The sequence below is a fragment of the Procambarus clarkii genome, chromosome 24 (assembly GCF_040958095.1).
Source record: "Procambarus clarkii isolate CNS0578487 chromosome 24, FALCON_Pclarkii_2.0, whole genome shotgun sequence".
Lineage (NCBI taxonomy): Eukaryota > Metazoa > Arthropoda > Malacostraca > Decapoda > Cambaridae > Procambarus > Procambarus clarkii.
In genome coordinates, this window is record NC_091173.1 from 21801245 (window position 1) to 21817994 (window position 16750).

The 16750-nt window shown below is 45.7% G+C and overlaps 1 protein-coding gene across 2 annotated transcripts in view; it reads right to left on the reverse strand.

Annotated features, from left to right (window-relative positions):
• Positions 1 to 440: 440 nt before the first annotated feature.
• The window catches only part of LOC123761600 (uncharacterized), a 31213-nt gene continuing 14903 nt past the window's right edge, over positions 441 to 16750 (reverse strand). The window contains exons 1-3 of one of the 2 annotated variants that reach the window (XM_045747623.2): positions 9171 to 9247; positions 1733 to 2514; positions 441 to 1600 (exon numbers count right to left, since the gene is read on the reverse strand). In XM_045747623.2, the coding sequence (XP_045603579.1) occupies positions 767 to 1600; positions 1733 to 2161 (1263 nt within the window). In that variant the 5' untranslated portion in view covers positions 2162 to 2514; positions 9171 to 9247 and the 3' untranslated portion in view covers positions 441 to 766. Of the gene's footprint in view, positions 1601 to 1732; positions 2515 to 9170; positions 9248 to 16750 lie in introns of those variants that run through there. The other variant, XM_069330746.1, reaches the window with a different exon arrangement.

Below are 16750 nucleotides of genomic sequence, written 5' to 3' on the forward strand. Positions count from 1 at the left end.
TTTTATATTGGAGGTTTCACAGTATATAATTTTAGCTTCAAACGACATCATATTTGCTTGTGTTGCAATTTCTGGGTATTTGTAATGCAAATTATAAACAGTGAATCGCAGAAACGGTCATGAAGCATACACAAAACAATGACAGATTGTCATGCCATCAAATGTAAGAGGAGTTATAAGCAAAGAGGGACTTGCCAGGTGGTTTGATGACGTCCCAGGTGTTCGTGTCCCAAAGTAACTCCATCAGGTGGTTAAAAAATAACCAGAGAGCCAACCATCAGCTTAGGTTTTGAGGTTTGGGCCAATCATTATTGTATTAGTAGTAGTAGTAGGCATCCATCAGTCTCATTTTTGTATTAACGTCTCTCTAAATCGCCTCTTTCTTGCATTCCGTGGCTTATTATTATTTAAGGTGCAATATTCACGGGATAAATAAATGCTTTAACATATTTGTAATTTGTATTTAGAATTGTAACATTCGATAAATATAGATTGTCTTAAACAGCTGACATCACTGGCCACAGGCTGAATATGTGACCACCAAGAGTATGGTAACAGCTGGAGGATGGAGGGAACTGATGTTGTAACTACAAGGAGTAAGGTAACGACTCAAGGGAGGAGAGATAATTGATGCTGTGGTCACCAAGCTGTCGTAACAGCTGGAGTGAGGATAATGAACTGATGCTGTTGAGGCTAACTTGAAGTGCGCTTGTGAATGCTGTTTATTATTTATGGCAAAGGTGATGCTGCAGCCTGGCCCAGGAGCTCAGCCCTGGCGCCGCGGGGGGAGGCTGGCAGTCTTGGGGGCGGGGCGGGGGGGCGCCCCGTCGGTGGCCGGGGAACCAGCCTCGTAGTCGTAGTAATAGTCTGGTGCGTCAGGGTCGCAGGGGTTGCCGGACTCGTAGGGGAAGGAGAGTTGCTCCCCGGTGGCCTTGTCGATGTAGCCGTAGACGCCCCGCACCACGCAGTCCAGACCGCGGGTCTCGTTCTTGTAGGAGCCGTCGTCGTTGATGTAGCCCCAAGAGAACGTGCCGTCGGCGTTCTGGTGTGACCATGATCGGAGGATCTTCACCTCGGGTTCTTTGCGTCCTCTAATTGCTTGGTCGTCATGCAGACTGAAGTCCCTGTCGAGGCTGGCGAGGGGGACGGTGGTCCTGCGAGGAGATGGGTTAGAGGGACGCCTCGGCTCCTCCTGCTGGGCGACGGGGGGGCGGGGTGCTGGGGCCGGCTGAGGTCTGAATGACTGAGGTGACGGGGCGTTGGTGGGGAAGTGGCTGGGCACGGGGCTGGGCGCCAGTCTCAGGTCTTGGGGGGAGTCGTCCACGTACACGTAGTCGAACTCCGGCTCCGGGGGGGCGGTGGTGGGTGGTGGGGGAGGGAGGGGAACACCACCACCCTGGCGGGGGGCGCCAATCCTGGGGGAGCCGCCGCTGGGGGGAGGGAAGCGAGGGCGACCTGCCCTCACGGCGGGGGCGGGGGCAGGAGCGGCATCTCTGAAGACGGGTCGAGGAGCGAGCTGTGAGTCGGGAAACCTCGGCCGACCCGCCACCCGACGGGGGTTCTGGCTGAGGACGACGCCGATAACCACGGCCAGCACCAACTGTGGACGACACAAAAGATAACCCGTTAGAATGGTGTGTTTTTTAAATTATGTAAAGAACCTTAAAGTATTCAAGTAAATTAAAACTGTTTGATGGTACTAGAGGAGCGGTGCTCGCCCTCGGGGTCTTACCAGCAGAGCGTATGCACCGACTAACAAAACTGCCTGCAGTCCTGCCATCCCGCGGCGCCGACGCCGAACTCTCCTCCCTACGGGCGCCGAGCTCCGCGGCGGCGTGTCGGGCAGAGGCACAGAGTCGACAACCACCGCGGGACGGGCGTCGACAACCCTCGTGGGGACGGGAGGAGGGATGGGAATGGTGACATTAGTCTGGCTCTCCTTGGCTAAGCTTCTAATACCCTTCCTGTTTATCTTCCTGTAGAGGAAGGAAACGTTCTTCTTGAAGCTGTTGTTGGCCAGCTCGTTCTTCCCGGGCTGGGCAGCATCTTCGCTCTTGTCGACGAAGTGTGACCTGAGCGGATGGGTGCGCTTCAGATCCCGGGCGGGGATAGGCGCGTGAATGTGACAGTGATGGCAGGACGAGGAGTCTGGCAGCGACATAACCCGTCCCACGACTTGCCTGTAGTCGCTGGAGGCGAGGCTGACGGGGGAGAACACTTACATCCCTCCCATTCTCACTTACAACTCTCACTGGGGTTCAGGGCACTCGACGCCGCACGCAGGTCTGGGCACGCATCATACTCGAGGCACTTAGTGTGTGCATCACACTCACCCCACCAGAAGCCACCATGAACACGCAGCTGTTCCTCTGAGTCCACCGGGTATATATATATGACTTATCACTTTGTATAATCGTTACAGTTCCTAAGAATCGTTCAGTTTAACTCGCTTTTTTAACGTTTTTCCACACTAAAATTCGTAGGTTGGTATATTTTTTCCTGCTCATAGATTCACTGTGAGGTTATAAGAAAGACATATTTAAAGTACTAATAAATGTTGCAGATGCTTGTAAAACCACGTATTTCAGCGCATTCATTCGTGTAAGCTGCTGTTGAATGTTTTCCATGAATCTCACTATGACAAAGCTATTGTTATAAACAGGCGTTAGGAAGTACAACTTTTTATAGGGAAATAAAAACTGGAATCTATTTCCTTGCCACGCGCGAATGGTAGGGTGGAATCAGGTAATACAATGACTGTAACTACGTACGAAATCGTGAAGGAAGATAAATTATGATAACAAAATTTTGTTTTTTAAACTAGAATGGCAGTCCATTAGTACTCGGTCAATCCGTACTGACTGTCGACCACAAGGTTCACAAGCGAAAACAATCAGTATCAATTAGCTACTGTGGACTCCCAGGACCAGTATTGGTAAGAGGCCTTCAGGAGAGAAGTAACAGTTAGCTAGTACTTCATGTCGACCAGATCCTCCCAAACTGTGTTATGGAGCCCCCCATCACATCACATCGAGAGGCAACAAGTAATAATAGTGGCAAGCAGGAACAAGCACAGCAGCATCAAGAGCTTTCACCACTCTGACCCGCTTCCACACCCCATCCAACCCCTCCCATGCTTCTTCCTCCACCATTTCTGCCACTGCCACAGCGCTGCTTGCTTCCATTCCTACTGACCACTCACATGTTTGCCTTTAATATTTGTCAATGAACCTTTAGTTCATCAATGTCAAATAAGTGTTTAAACAGACTGTATTTTTTAAATACAGATGAATAACATTTATATTTATTAATAAGCTCACATTCTGGGACTGTAGTAACCACCTATTATTAGCTAGACAAGCTGTGCTAGATTTGATCCTAACGCTGCTATTGGCTAGGCGCTTATGGTCCTAATTCTAGTTCAACGGTATATAAAGTAAAGGGGAGTAGTATGTGGAATATAGAGTAAGGGAAGACAGTTTATGGCTTATTAAGAGTAACAAAATTGTTGGGAACTTACATCCAACCACTAATCTAACCACTTAGTTTGTCCAGAATGTATAATATGTCAATGCTTTAATTTTGTCAATTTATACATATATTCATATACATATATTCATTTTAATAAGATGCCTCATGCGAGCAGACACCAGAAGGTTAACTGGTACAGTTTTTGCTGTGTTTTTGTCATCTGTGCATCAGTCCCACACCACTAAGCGCTGATGATCAGCGTGCAGTTCCAAAATGTCAACTGAAAGTTGCCGAAATTCTAATGTGGCAGCAAAATCAATGCGATGACGCAAGTTGCTATGTTACTGCGCGTATAATTGTCTCGTGTGACGCTGGTGTAACGGCAAGCTCAATTTGAGGATCAACCCTAATTGTTGAGCATCGGGGTAATACTAATTGGAAAACAGTCCTGGCGGGTGTATTGGTCTCCAAAATCACCCTACCATCCAACACAACAGTGATCGCACATTTTAGTGGTTCACGTCCGCTTGATGAAGCATAAAATTATAATTAGGATAATAAAAGAGCGTGATATAATCCAAGAGGTTGAGTGTGGTGGCGTGATATAATCCAAGTGGTTGAGTGTGGTGGCGTGATATAATCCAAGAGGTTGAGTGTGGTGGCGTGATATAATCCAAGTGGTTGAGTGTGGTGGCGTGATATAATCCAAGAGGTTGAGTGTGGTGGCGTGATATAATCCAAGAGGTTGAGTGTGGTGGCGTGAAGCGTGTGAAAGAATTGTGTAGGCGTCGAGCGGTTTCACTGATCACGTACGCGGTGTATTGTTATGCACACTCATTCTCAGCTGGTCGGTGTGTTTGTCTTACGAGAAATGGGTTGACTAGAATGTGAAGTGGTCATTCAGACTGTGGAGACCACTAGCAGGGAGCCTAGTTATGGCGAGACCACTGGCAGGACCACTAGCAGGGAGCCTAGTTATGGTCACACCACTGGCAGGACTACCAGCAGGGAGCCTAGTTATGGCCACACCACTGGCAGGACCACTAGCAGGGAGCCTAGTTATGGCGACACCACTGGCAGGACCACTAGCAGGGAGCCTAGTTATGGCCACACCACTGGCAGGACCACTAGCAGGGAGCCTAGTTATGGTCACACCACTGGCAGGACCACTAGCAGGGAGCCTAGTTATGGCCACACCACTGACAGGACCACTAGCAGTGGAGCCATTCTATAACCATGTTACCTTATTTACACATCTGACAAACCGACACGGAAAGACTTAAATGTTAAAACTGGAAAAATGAAAGCAGCGTTTAAACAGAAAAAGGCAATTTCTCTTTTTGTGTTCTGACATATGATGTTTACGTCTGTTCGACTGTCGACAGACTCGACGGGAACTGACATGGCAGAAGTTTTTTGTAATATGTCGTATAAAGGACGAACCATAAACAAGTTTGGCAAGGTAAACGGGTAACCTTACAAATGGTCGACTTCTACATATATGTATGTGCGTGTATGTGTGTGTGTGTGTGTGTGTGTGTGTGTGTGTGTGTGTGTGTGTGTACTCACCTAGTTGTACTCACCTAGTTGTGTGTGTGTGTATATATATATATATATATATATATATATATATATATATATATATATATATATATATATATATATATATATATGTGTGTGTGTGTGTGTGTGTGTGTGTGTGTATATCACGAAAATAAACACGTGATTAAGAATGTGACAATGTCAGACCACGGAGGAAAAATGAAACAGGAATTTCCTTAAGTACTTTCGTATATTAAATACATCTTCAGAAGGTGATGTATTTAATCTACTACCTTCTGAAGATGTATTTAATATACGAAAGTACTTAAGGAAATTCCTGTTTCATTTTTCCTCCGTGGTCTGACATTGTCATATATATATATATATATATATATATATATATATATATATATATATATATATATATATATATATATATATATATATATATATATATATATATTATATATATATATATATATATATATATATATATATATATATATATATATATATTATATATATATATATTATATATATTGCCTGTGATAAATCAGAGATTGTGAAAGATATTCCAGATGACCAGCTGTTTTGTCTTCAGTACGTGATGCTTATATTAAGTATTGTCACAATACAAAAGTATTATTTTTTGCGGCTGGATGAGGAGTTCGGTTGTAAACTTTCCTTCTGTAGATTGTTGTTAAACAATTCAGAAATGTAGTATCCATTTACCTATATTATGGGTAAACTCAATACCGATTTATTATAAGTTTCGGAGAGAGATGATTTCCCTTCCGGTAAGTTGAAAACAACTTTCCGAGGAGTTATCTTGAGGTTATCTTGAGATAAGTTCGGGGCTTAGCGTCCCCGCGGCCCGGTCCTCGACCTAGCCTCCTTTTTGTTAAACACCCCCAGGAAGCAGCCCGTAGCAGCTATCTAACTTCTAGGTACCTATTTACTGGTAGGTGAACGGGAGCATCAGAGTGAAAGAAATTACCCATTTGTTTCCGCCTCCTTTGGGGATCAAACCCGGAACCTTAAGACTACGAATCCCGAGCGCTGTCCACTCAGCCGTCAGGTAGTTAGGTTATGTGAAAGTTGGGTTATCTGATAGAAGTGGAAGATAACTTGAGGTATGATCTTCACTTCTCTCACTGTAATCCTTTCCGGTGAGAACTTGCAGCTGGTTGAGCGAGTAACCAGGTTGCCTCAGTGTTGACTATCGAGTGACCTTTTGGTTAATATATCTGGGGTGTTGTATAGACCATTCCCAGGTCCTGCAGGGGAGCCTGGGGGGGCTACAGGGCAGCCTGGGGGGCTGCACTTTCTGCCCCCTCTACGCTAGTGCAAGTGGTAGTTGCAAGAATGGAGGTAACAAGACAAAGTGACCCCGATGCACACCACAACCTCCGAACGTCAACTTTCGTCGATATTTGCCCGTATGAAGGCTGCAAGGACCACACCGCCAGCTATTGCATAGACGAGATAAAAGTAAGAGGGGCAGGTCGGTTGCACAACATCACCATGTGGGCGATAAAAACGATATGAAAGTGAGTAGGGTTGGGTGGGTTGTGAGATGTAGTCCGGTAAAACGGGTAGTTGTCGCTCCTCTCCTCTTGCCACGGTGTGACAAATTAAACGGAGCGTTAGAGACCGGTCTGACCGGTCACTTAGTAGGCACAACTGTCATAGATGTAACCATTATGGAGAGAGAGAGAGAGAGAGAGAGAGAGAGAGAGAGAGAGAGAGAGAGAGAGAGAGAGAGAGAGAATGAGAGAGAGACAGAGAGAATGAGAGAGAGAGAGACAGAGAGAGAGAGAGACAGAGAGAATGAGAGAGAGAGAGACAGAGAGAATGAGAGAGAGAGAGACAGAAAGAATGAGAGAGAGAGAGACAGAGAGAATGAGAGAGAGAGAGAAAGAAAGAGATAAAGAGAGAAAGAGAGAGAGAGAGAGAAGGGCACAGGCAGAAACGGACGCACAAACGGAAATAAATAATTTGGTATGGACAGAGGGATTGTGATGGATTTAGTGAAAGTAAATATAAAAATGTGTGTAAAATGCACGACATTCAACATTCCCTCTTTCTGATTTTGTTTACAATCTGTGTGTGTAGCATCTCCCTACATATATACAGTCATGTGCCACAGCTGAACCTTCTCCAGAGTGAGGGTCGAGTCTCCCGTACCACCACGAGCAGCCCTCGTCGCTACCTCCGTATTCACCATCACATCTCTTACTCTCTCCTGGCATTATGTATGGTCTTGTGTGTGGGTCTCTCTACTATCTTATGGTTTCCCTCGGGTTCAGTCTTGTTTCATTATGACGTTTGTGTGTTTGTTTATTATTTGTGCTTTAGGGGTCGAGATCTTAGCTCTTGGATCTCGCCTTTCTAACTGTCGGTTGACTTATGTACTGACTTCCATCCTAATTTTCTCTATCATATCTAAAGCTTATTTCTCTCTTTCTCGCTCTCTGTGTCTCGCGCGCACGCATACACACACACACACACACACACACACACACACACACACACACACACACACACACACATCCTAGGATGTGTGTGTGTGTGCGCGCGTGTGTGTGTGAGTGTGCACACACGCACACGAGTCGTGTCCAGGAACCAACTCGGCCACCATAACTCTGGAGGTGGGGAAACCCTTCACGATATGATCAGCCAGTGTCATAATAATATTGTTTGGCGGATTTTTAGTTTCCGAGATGATATTAAGTTGCGGCTTTTGAACGTAATGTCTTTGGAGTGTGGCCGCGCGCCGCCCCCGCCACACCGCTGGCTCTCTCGTGCACTGATGCACATCTCACCAACTTATATTCCATAAGCTCTCATTGGATTCTCAAGCTTCAGGAGATGTTGATGTATGTATGTGTGTGTGTGTGTGTGTGTGTGTGTGTGTGTGTGTGTGTGTGTGTGTGTGTGTGTGTGTGTGTGTGTGTGTGTGTGTGTGTATTGTTGTCAATACGAGAGTTGTAAACAAGGAAAATTTCCCATGCAAAAATATCACGAATCAAATTCGGATTTCAAGGTCCTCCGTGACGAGTCCGAAATGTTTCGTTCAATCTCACTTTCATTTACGCGTTGCCGACGCGCACGCGCACGCAGGCACACACACACAAGAAAAAGAAGAGGTGTGACAATATAAATATTGCTAGAAGAATTGACTGGGTTAAAAAAAATACACAGTAAGCACACGATAACAAAGAAGGACGCGGGAGGAAGCTGGAGCCACCGGTGAGCCGTAGTTGTGAGAAGGTGCTCGCTCTGCCTGGCCACCAAGATCATATGACCAAGACGTTGTAGAAGCCAAGTATGTTCATAAAGTTGAAACGTGAGCGGGAAGTGATAGCGTTAGAGGACCTGCGGGTGGGAAGCGGTCCTGTCCCTGAACCTGTCCCTGAACCTGTGCCTGAATCTATGTTCCTCCACAATATATGAACATTCTATTGACTTGCACGGTTACACTCGCTTCCTTCACGGATTACCTCTCTTGGGTATTTCCCTTCATTCACTGCCACTGTGTGTGTGTGTGTGTGTGTGTGTGTGTGTGTGTGTGTGTGTGTGTGTGTGTGTGTGTGTGTGTGTGTGGTGTGTGTGTGTTTTGTCATTAACAATTTGTCAAGTGATGTAGTGCATAAATCTTTCAGACAAATTTGGCATTGTATGGCATCCACAGTACCAATGCCACTGGCACTCACAGTATCAATGTCACTGGCACTCACAGTACCAATATCACTGGCACCCACAGTACCAATATCACTGGCACCCACACTGCAGCCCACTTCAGTTTCAAGTCAACAAAGATTGTACGGCACCGTGCACCTGGCCTGATGCCCACCATGCTGCACTACTCGCCACACCTTGGCACGGTGTCACTAACCAGTTCACAAACACACAGATACACTGCAGTGCCAGACTGTCATATTGACGAACAGTGACAATGTCTTGCTTCAGCACTTGAGGCACCCACACACAGTTCTCACTTGGATCTTATCAACACTGATGGCGGCCGAGGCGGTCCTGGGCCCACAAACATCGCAGTCCAACTCTGAGCACAAGTTCAAACTTGATACACTCCTTCACGAAAGGAAGGAAGGAGGAATAATGGACAAGGAAGTGATAAAATCCGCGGAAAGTACGGAGAGGAAGAGGCAGGAGTGTGGGTGAGCGCGCCCGCCTGTCCCAGCAACACGCACCAACTGGGCGGCTCCTCCCTGGGTGAGTGTGTGAGTGTGAGCTCACCACGCTACGCCAGCTCTGAACTTTAGCAGACCCGAGTCCGCAGTAGTGGGCTGGTCCCGTCATAGGTCAGAGGGTCGCGAGTCTTGCCCACCTCCCACCGCTCTAACCCAGCACTATATGTGGCATAACACGTCTCCTGCCCGGCCCAGGAGGACAAGGACATGTTTGTATGCTGATTACCATAGTGTGAATGATTGCCCGCGTCTGTGGTTGTCAGCCCACCATATCCTCCAGACACCTGCCAGCCCACTATATCCTCACCCACCTGCCAGCCCACTATACCCTCCACCCACCTGCCAGCCCACTATACCCTCCAGACACCTGCCAGCCCACTATACCCTCCACCCACCTGCCAGCCCACTATACCCTCCACCCACCTGCCAGCCCACTATACCCTCCAGACACCTGCCAGCCCACTATACCCTCCACCCACTTGCCAGCCCACTATACCCTCACCCCACCTGCCAGCCCACTATACCCTCCACCCACCTGCCAGCCCACTATACCCTCCACCCACCTGCCAGCCCACTATACCCTCACCCCACCTGCCAGCCCACTATACCCTCACCCCACCTGCCAGCCCACTATACCCTCCCCCCACCTGCCAGCCCACTATACCCTCACCCCACCTGCCAGCCCACTATACCCTCACCCCACCTGCCAGCCCACTATACCCTCCCCCCACCTGCCAGCCCACTATACCCTCCCCCATACCCAGTGGGCAGCCAGGCCACCTACCATTATCCTGGTGCCCCCAACACTGATGTAGGATCACGACCCCAGCCTCACGGAGCCCCGGGAGACCTGGTCACGTTCACAACACCTCCCCACAACCTTGAGGCCCCAGCACTAACCACTCAGAAAATACTCAATAAAACCCGATTTGTTGTATACGTTTGCATGTAATTTCAACGTGTTGCTTAAGATGTTGCATACAGGGTTGCCTGAGTGGGCATCCTTGACAAGGGTATCCCCCTACAGGGGAGGGTAGCCCCCCTGCAGGGGAGGGCGGGGTGGGTATTGGGCATTACACAAACGCCTGATTACTGCCCAGAAATACAATTGAAGGATAATGCACTGTGCTTCTTGGTATAAATCACTCAGAGGGCCCAGTAAGAGTGTCCTATTTCTAACCACTCAATCACACTCATATACATGTCCACGGTAGATGTTTAACGTTAATTGAACGTTAAATCAACTTTATCATCGTAATTCAACGTTGATAACGTTGATTCCCCGCCTCTGGTAAACAGCCCCACGCCCATATTTCTTCACTGACTCTTGACTGACCTCACATGTCCTGTTCAAGTCCAGGTGCCGCTCTCCACTCACTGGGTTAACATGGTCGACACTGTGTTATCATGGTCAACACTGTATTAACATCCTCAACGCTGTATTAACATCCTCAACACTGTATTAACATCCTCAACGCTGTATTAACATCCTCAACACTGTATTAACATACTTATCATTGTGTTAACATGTTGAACACAGCACGTTTAGGCTAATTGCTCTCCCCCCCCCCACCCCAGTATTGAAATTAAAAGCTGAAGGAACTTTAAGGAAAACTTTGATTAGATATAAGAGAATTTAGGTCTCTATCAACTTTGTTTCAACTAGCTGTCAACCTTGTTTTAGGCATTACTAATAATGTATAATAAAGTAAAAGATAGAAATAAAGTCTCAGTCATGTACACTGAGACTGCGCTTCGGTTGTGTGTTCCGCCCAGGTCAACTTTTAGGTTGTAAAGCCTGTCTACTGCTGGCGAGAACGAATGGCCTAGTGACTGTGAGCGGTGTTGTCTGTGATATCACCGGGGTAGTCCTTCCCTGCTCTCCCCCTGAGCTGTGTCCAGTGTGCCCACTGTATGTGTGCGTCGCCTGGAGAAGCTCTGCACAAAGTTACAGCCCCGCTCCTGTGCCAGGTAAGTCCACTACGGGCTCACCATAGCCCGTGCTACTTACAACTTTTTGTTCCGATTAGCTGAATCTTAAACAACAACAACAGAGAACCTCCGCCAGTCTTAACTCTGGCACTGTATGGTACAGGAGCTGGCACTTGTGGATCCCCCCCCCCACCTTATGACTCCTCGTCGTTTCGTTTAGTGTTGGGCTTAAGGCTGTCAACCTTTGATTGGTTATTAAGGCCATAATAGTCTAGTTGCTTGCTTATCAACAACATGTATTATTTAGTCCTGGATACAGTTTACTTTCGTTTTGGACTAAGTGTATGTTCACCGAGAAGCGAGGTACACCGCTCTGTGTATATATTGACACCGGTAGAGCTGATGTGGTCACGGGCTCACTATAGCCCGTGACACGTGGACATTTTGGTCCCGGTAGCTCTATATAAAACAACAACAATGACAGTTGTTGTGGCCACTAACTATTCGACGCTCCTGAGACACCAGTCATCAAGGAAAATATTCGCTCCAGCAATTATGGGAAGACATAACAGACACGAAATATAACGATATTATTATGAGGTATATCATAAGGTAATATTTTAGCATTATGAGTATGCGGTGATTTCAAAATCGCTGTAAATGTGCTCGTCAGTACCGCGGTTAGATTTACACCTTGCACTGAACACTGAGGGGAGGGAACTATCAGGGGGGGAAGGAAAGCGCCAAGCCATTCTGACTATATAGCACTTGGAAGGGATGGAACGGGAGAAAGGAATGGTATCCAACCACATGGACGGTCGGGGATTGAACACCGACCTGCATAAAGCGAGACAGTCGTTCTACCGTCTAGTCCAAGTGGTTGGGGACATTGAACACTGAACGTCCTGGGAATGATGGGGACACACCAGGGAGCGACACACAGAACACGACACTCGCGGCTAAGGGTCGGTGTAGACAGCGACGTACTGCCCACGGAGGGGGAAAGTGAAGGTGGAGGGAGTGACTGGTCGCCACCGCCGCCCCCTCATACACACGCTAAATATTCAAGTTGTAATCACTTAATACCTCCACTTGGGAAAGGTGTCGCTTCTCTAAGTCTTTTGGGAGGGAAATTATGTCTCAGGGTTGAGGTTTAGTTATTTGATTTTCTTAAATATTTTTCCCTAACATATCAGAATATTAATATATTTATATTACTTGTTTATAAACTGGCACCCGATTCATCTTATATTTGTAAAACGTAGAACAACTCATGAAATCAACAGATAAGGCAATATAATACAGCCAGTATTGTGTAGGTGCCGCGCACTTCGCTTCCTCTTATATTGGCCTCACTTCCACTAAGGTATAACAGCGCTATAATATACAGGCGAAGAGTCACAATAACGTGGCTAAAGTATGTTGACCAGACCACACACTAGAAGGTGAAGGGACAACGATGTTTCGGTCCGTCCTGGACCATTCTCAAGTCGATTGAGAATGGTCCAGGACGGACCGAAACATCGTCGTCCCTTCACCTTCTAGTGTGTGATCTGGTCAGCGCTATAATAGCCACGCCCGTGTAGTGAGAGCACGAGTGTAAAGGGAGCACGCACACACTTGTCCGCACCCAACCACCCGCACATTCTTCCTCTCTCCAGTGTTTCTTCATTGTGCTTTTTAATCAACAATGCCAATAATGTTTTTGTCTGTAACATTGACACTCTCGATACTGAAGGGTATTATTTCTGGAGACTTCAATGTGAAGTTGTAGTTCTAGGACACGCGACAATGAGAGGTTTAGACGAGTCATCCATTATGTTATGGTCTCTCATTTTCTATTGGTATTTGCGTTTTTTACCTCCACTCCCTAAACTTGTTTTTTTATAGCCCTGGTTTTCCAAGTGACAAGTGACTTTCTCTTTGCATTCCCTTGAGAGGTAAAAGAGCATGTTCCTCTCTGTATATTAGAAGATATATTTACATGGGAAGTCTGAGTGGCTTTGTTGTTTGTACCAAGTGTATATGAGGCGATGCATGGAGCACCTCTTTATATGTAGTTTTGCCGGGAACAGGTAGTATATATATATATATATATATATATATATATATATATATATATATATATATATATATATATATATATATATATATATTATTAAATATGACCGAAAAAGTAAGATTAATAATTCTAACACGAATTTTCTCAATCTTTCGTACATTACGCTTCACTGTTGGAGGTAAATCAAAAATCAATTCTCCAAAATTCATTTTTATTTCTAGTCTGACGCGACACGGGCGCGTTTCGTAAAACTTATTACATTTTCAAAGACTTTAGTTCACAAATACACAACTGATTAGAACTTACGTATCTCCGATTTTATATCTACATTTGAGTGAGGTGGGAGGGGTGATGTGGCATTAACACAAGACAGAACAAGAGGGGATATTAATAGGGTATTAAAAGTATCAACACAAGACAGAACACAAACAATGGGTATTGAATAGAAGTGTTTGTAGAAAGCCTATTGGTCCATATTTCTTGATGCTTCTATATTGGAGCGGAGTCTTGAGGTGGGTAGAATATAGTTGTGCAATAATTGGCTGTTGATTGCTGGTGTTGACTTCTTGATGTGTAGTGCCTCGCAAACGTCAAGCCGCCTGCTATCGCTGTATCTATCGATGATTTCTGTGTTGTTTACTAGGATTTTACTAGAAATCCTAGTAAACAACACAGAAATCATCGATAGATACAGCGATAGCAGGCGGCTTGACGTTTGCGAGGCACTACACATCAAGAAGTCAACACCAGCAATCAACAGCCAATTATTGCACAACTATATTCTACCCACCTCAAGACTCCGCTCCAATATAGAAGCATCAAGAAATATGGACCAATAGGCTTTCTACAAACACTTCTATTCAATACCCATTGTTTGTGTTCTGTCTTGTGTTGATACTTTTAATACCCTATTAATATCCCCTCTTGTTCTGTCTTGTGTTAATGCCACATCACCCCTCCCACCTCACTCAAATGTAGATATAAAATCGGAGATACGTAAGTTCTAATCAGTTGTGTATTTGTGAACTAAAGTCTTTGAAAATGTAATAAGTTTTACGAAACGCGCCCGTGTCGCGTCAGACTAGAAATAAAAATGAATTTTGGAGAATTGATTTTTGATTTACCTCCAACAGTGAAGCGTAATGTACGAAAGATGGAGAAAATTCGTGTTAGAATTATTAATCTTACTTTTTCGGTCATATTTAATAATATATGTCTACAGGAAAGACTGCTACCAAAATATACTAATATATATATATATATATATATATATATATATATATATATATATATATATATATATATATATATATATATATATATAATTATGTAGACTTGTATCGAGGTCTCCCAGGGACGAACTACAGACTTTACCCAGGATGCAACCACACAACTGTGGGTGAACAGGGGCACTGGGTGAAAGTAAACGTGCCCAACCATTTCCTTCCGCCCGGTATTCGAACCTTTGATTCTCTATTGTCAGTCGAGAACGATATGCATGAGGACATTAAAGTGAAGATACGTGACGAGCTGACAGGACGACAGGTGGTTGTGGCAGAGAGAGAGAGACAGGAGCCTGGCAGCGCAGACATGTACTTCGTCGGCTCACAACCAAGAGCCCCGAGTTCAATTCCCGTCCACGACAGAGACGATTGTGCACGTCCCCTGATGCCCGTGTTCACTTAACAGTAGCTGGGTACCCGGGGAGATAATTGTTGTGGGTGGCATCTTGAAAAATGTCATTGGTCATGGGGGGGGGGGCTGCCTCGGCCATGGGTTAGATAAGGCTAAGTACAGGCTTCCTGATCCAGACAAGAAACCAACTATAAGGGGTCAGGGAAGGAGATGGGAAGGCAGGAAGGGAGAGGAGGAGACAGGAAGGGAGAGCAGGAGACAGGAAGGGAGAGCAGGAGACAGGAAGGGAGAGCAGGAGACAGGAAGGGAGAGCAGGCGACAGGAAGGGAGAGCAAGAGACAGGAAGGGAGAGCAGGAGGCAGGAAGGGAGAGACACTGAGGGAGGGAAAATGACAGAGCGAAGACACAACTCCGGATGGGCAAGTAATTATGGTCTGTGGGCGAGGTTAATTGTTTGTGGGTGGGGATAGTGCCATATATATATATGTACCCCAGAAGGATTCGAACCCGGACAGCCAGGAGCACTATGTAACTGGCGTACCCGGTACCTTAACCACTGGACCAACCGTGACTGTTCAATAGACATTGGGAACGAAGGCTCTATCCGCAACGACCTGACACCACTTGGTGGTAAGCTTGGGTATAATTACTTCATCGAATCACCTCACTTTGTGGGGCCACGTGAGCAACACAAATGCGAACAAACGCATTTGTGTTGCTCACAAATGGCCCCCACATTTGTGGCCCCCACACCTGCCCGCTCTTCGTGGTCCACCTGCGTGTACCGGGGCTAATACCGCGTCCCGAGCCATACCTGTATCTGTGGTGGGTATGTGGGCCTGCGGGCCGCTCCAAGCCTGGTGGACCAAACTCTCACAAGTCAAGTCTGGCCTCGGGCCGGGCTTGGGGAGTAGAAGAACTCCCAGAACCCCATCAACCAGGTATCATACCTGTATCTACGTACCTAGCTATAGAGCAACACCAAGCGGAAAGTGTACTTTGTTGATCATGCAGCCCTTACAGATGAAACCTCGGCTACAGATCAGGTCTACGCTCATGTTTGTTGTCCTAAACATTGTTCTAAACACTTATTAACAACTCTCTTGCACACTGTATCAGTATTTACACTTGTTCATTTATTCACACACAACCTTTACACGTGGTAATACCCATGATGTTTCTCAGTGGATCTCTGAGCATAAATCTAATGCAAAAATATCATCTTTGTATACAGCAAGATTGTTGGCACAGGTAAAGGCAGTAATGTTGCTGGTTGAGTCCTTGCTCGGCTCACCTGGCTTTGGGGTCACGAGGTGACACCTGACCTCCTCAGGTGGTCGTGACCTATAGGACGTTGTGAAGCAAGGTCCCACAGTGAACTTAAGAAATAGACGAGTTATCCATACTTATTACTGGTATCTTTATGATGCTTTCATTTTCTATGGTAGGTATAAACTAATTTTAATTTGTAAAAGTCTATAAAATGTCCGTAAATTTCGTGTAGAAACTTACATATATTTTTTTAAGATATTTTTTATAATATATAAAATATTTTTAACTTAAATATTTTATATGAATTCTGATGTGATTATCATAACTAATATTAATATTATATATGCTGTGCCATACTGCACATGTATAAACGTGTAAGGAGGTCAGTATGAGCACCCTGACCTTTGTCGCAGCCAGCGCGGACAAACTGCCAAAGATAATATACAAAAATAAGGTCGCTAAAGGTCACCATTCTAATGGATTTTGCGGTTCGCCTTTGTACGACCTTCGCCCCGCGGCCTGCTGTACTAAGAATTAACTTTCATAAAAGATGGGCTCAGAGTAGCAAAGATATTATTATTATTATTGGGAAACTGATCTTTAAGAATATGCGGTTCAGGAG